The sequence below is a fragment of the Sinocyclocheilus grahami genome, unplaced genomic scaffold, assembly GCF_001515645.1.
Source record: "Sinocyclocheilus grahami isolate Dianchi unplaced genomic scaffold, SAMN03320097.WGS_v1.1 scaffold208.1, whole genome shotgun sequence".
Lineage (NCBI taxonomy): Eukaryota > Metazoa > Chordata > Actinopteri > Cypriniformes > Cyprinidae > Sinocyclocheilus > Sinocyclocheilus grahami.
Window position 1 is genome coordinate 1,744,192 of NW_015505387.1, and position 2,994 is coordinate 1,747,185.

At 34.5% G+C, this 2,994-nt stretch overlaps 1 protein-coding gene across 1 annotated transcript in view; it reads right to left on the minus strand.

The window, feature by feature from the left end:
- The window catches only part of pex10 (peroxisomal biogenesis factor 10), a 26,472-nt gene extending 23,929 nt beyond the window's left edge, over nt 1–2,543 (minus strand). Inside the window, exon 1 of the mRNA XM_016286330.1 lies at nt 2,292–2,543. Within this exon, the coding sequence (XP_016141816.1) occupies nt 2,292–2,403 (112 nt within the window). The 5' untranslated portion in view covers nt 2,404–2,543. The remainder of the gene's footprint in view (nt 1–2,291) is intronic.
- Between the last annotated feature and the right edge of the window lie 451 nt (nt 2,544–2,994).

Here is a 2,994-nt window from a genome sequence, read left to right on the forward strand (position 1 = left end):
TGGCAGGTAATATGCAGCTTTTTGTTTGAAACCAGTGAAGAACACAGCTTCACACAAGGTCACATCATGCACCTGCAGCGTTTCTGTGAATGGAGAAAACAGAATAAAACTATATAGGCTACATTAAAAGGAATATATAGGCCTATACACAAAATATATTTCACTTAAATCATTAACAGATTAACAAAACAAAATAAAAAAATTGTGCTGAATTTCGGATAATTGTAACGCGCGAGTTCACGGAGGAAAAAATCGAGACGGCAGAAAGCAGTTTTCTTTATTTTACAAAAGCTTTACAGTTTTGATTGATGTTTTGCTTCTATCTGTATGACAAACCAGCATTGGTACGACCATAAATTACGGAGTTACAGTTGGGAAAACAATGCAGTGATCGCGTCGGTGCCTCACACACACATACACCAATTTTTTGCTTTTCAATCTACACGTCGCCATCATTTACCATGGATTTACTGTAGTAACACTCACTGCACCATGGTATTGTGGCTTTAATTTGGGATATTGTGGCTAAATTTGGGATATTCACACTGAATTTTATTAAAAGAATAATGGTATATAATGGTATATAATTGTATTATGTATTTGTGGTTAAGCTATAGAATGTGTGCATTTATACCGAGTGTTTTAGACTACTGCTTTTCATACAAATAGGCTACCTAAAAACCATATATTTATATTTTTACCATGGTATTGAGGTGCTCTATGTGTGGCTTTAACTGTGTTTATCATGATTTAAATGTATGCTACTATGGGAGACCAATGCTTAATAAAAAAATATTAAAAACTTGGTCAGAATAAATGTAACCATATAAAACTGAGGTTGCTACAATTTTTGCAGATGTTACTGATTTTGATTTTTGAACAAAAATTGACCTCTGCATCCTAACTCAAGCTACTATCAAATGTGGATTTCTAAGAGACAAAAAAAGTGTTATTATTAATATTATCCAAATAATAACTCAAATCTGTTTCTTGATTTGAAACAATATCACTCGTTAGGACATGCAGAAACTAAGAATTTTTTTTTTTCTATTTAGATATTTATTTTGTTAAGGAAAATGAATGGCCTGGGTTTCTACAACTTTCACTTTGGAGCAAAAATCTGGCTTTAAACTTGAAAGAAATAAAGATTTGACATGTATCGTGATAATTATCGATATCGACGCATATGAAAAAAATTACCGTGATCATTTTGTTGGCCATATCGCCCAGCCCTATTATATGTTACTCTTTCTATGTGCAAATGACACAGCCACTCAAATGTAATTTCCATCTACGGTAGCAAAACACGATGTTTAGTTGAAAATGATGGAAAAGTGTCTTTTAAAAATGAAATACTACATTTTAAAAGTACTAAATACTAAATTACTACCGTTTTGGTGCAAGACATGTTGACTGGTATAAGCAGTGTTGGGGGTAACGCATTACAAGTAACGTGAGTTACGTAATCAGATTACTTTTTTCAAGTAACTAGTAAAGTAACGCATTACTTTTTAAATTTACAAGAGAATATCTGAGTTACTTTTCCAAATAAGTAACGCAAGCTACTTTTTTTTTTCTTCTTCAATTTATTGATTGACAGCTCTCCTGTCCCCATGTTGAGAGAAATCAGAAGATGTTACTGTAGTTCTAAAATAAATATGAATATGCATTCATTCATCTCACTCACACAAAAAAAACCACACAGATTCAGTATTCCTCAAAATGAATAAAAATAATGCAACTCAGAATATGACGCAAACCTGCAATAATGAAATGTTAAACAACACAAATATGCTTTATGTATTTAATCCCATTCTATTAAGCAATGTCTTTGCTTCTGACCTTCGATGAGTCAGTTCAACCACTAATAAACAAAAAGTGTTGAAATTTCTTCTTCTGCATTCTACTGTACGGACATAAATGTACTTTCCCTTCAGCCTGAGGCTCATTCATTTAACTTTTGGTGTGCAAAGGCTGTTACATTTGCCAAAAATATAACTTTTTTTATATTAAAAACAAGCAAGCAAACCCTGTCCAGATTTTAAAAGTAACGCAAAAGTAACGTAACGCATTACTTTCCATAAAAAGTAACTAAGTACCGTAATTAGTTACTTTTTTATGGAGTAACGCAATATTGTAATGCATTAATTTTAAAAGTAACTTTCCCCAACACTGGGTATAAGTAGTTTCAGGTGAGAATATATAGGGGGAAAAATGTAAGCAAAATATAAATGTGTAGCATATGCATTTTAAATAACTCCTGCGTTCAAGTGTGTCTGTGAGTGATTTACCCGCGCATGCGTGGAAGAGCTCGTTGGCGTTGTTTGTCAGGTTGTTCTGGTAGTACTCATCCTTCTGACTCGAGCGGATCAGCTGCGGCTGGTTCGCAGGAACTACAGGCATTGCTCGGTTCTGGGTATTTACTAGCAATACATCTAACTCATTTTACAAAAACGGGGATCTATTAGGTTTATTAATCTATTTTCCGGTCTAGGTCAGTCTCCCAACTGTGCATGCTTCTAACACTTCCGTGCTTAGTCACGTGACGCCCACACGAGCCCTCCATTGGCCGGTTGGAAAAATACGCTTTGCTGATTGGGCGTATCGATCCGAAGTATCGATATATCGCGAGTATCGATAGTATCGATACTCAAACAAAAATATCGATACTAAGGTGCGTTTTATTTACCAGTGGTTTTGTTTATTTAACAAAAATAATAATAATAATAATAATAATAATGCGTACACTATGCATTGAATTGGACGAATAACCTTTGTAAGCAAGTAATTGTGTAAGATAGAACTATTTTCCTGCTCATCTGAACACACGCAAATGTTGCAAGACAGAACCAATCAATCACAGAGAGCATTCACTCACTGCTGACAGTGCATTCAAACAGGGCTGCGTTTCCCAAAAGTATCATAAGAAAGCATTAAAGCTTTTGGGAATGGCAGCCCTGAACAATGCTTATCAGAGAACAGAAGGACAGAGCT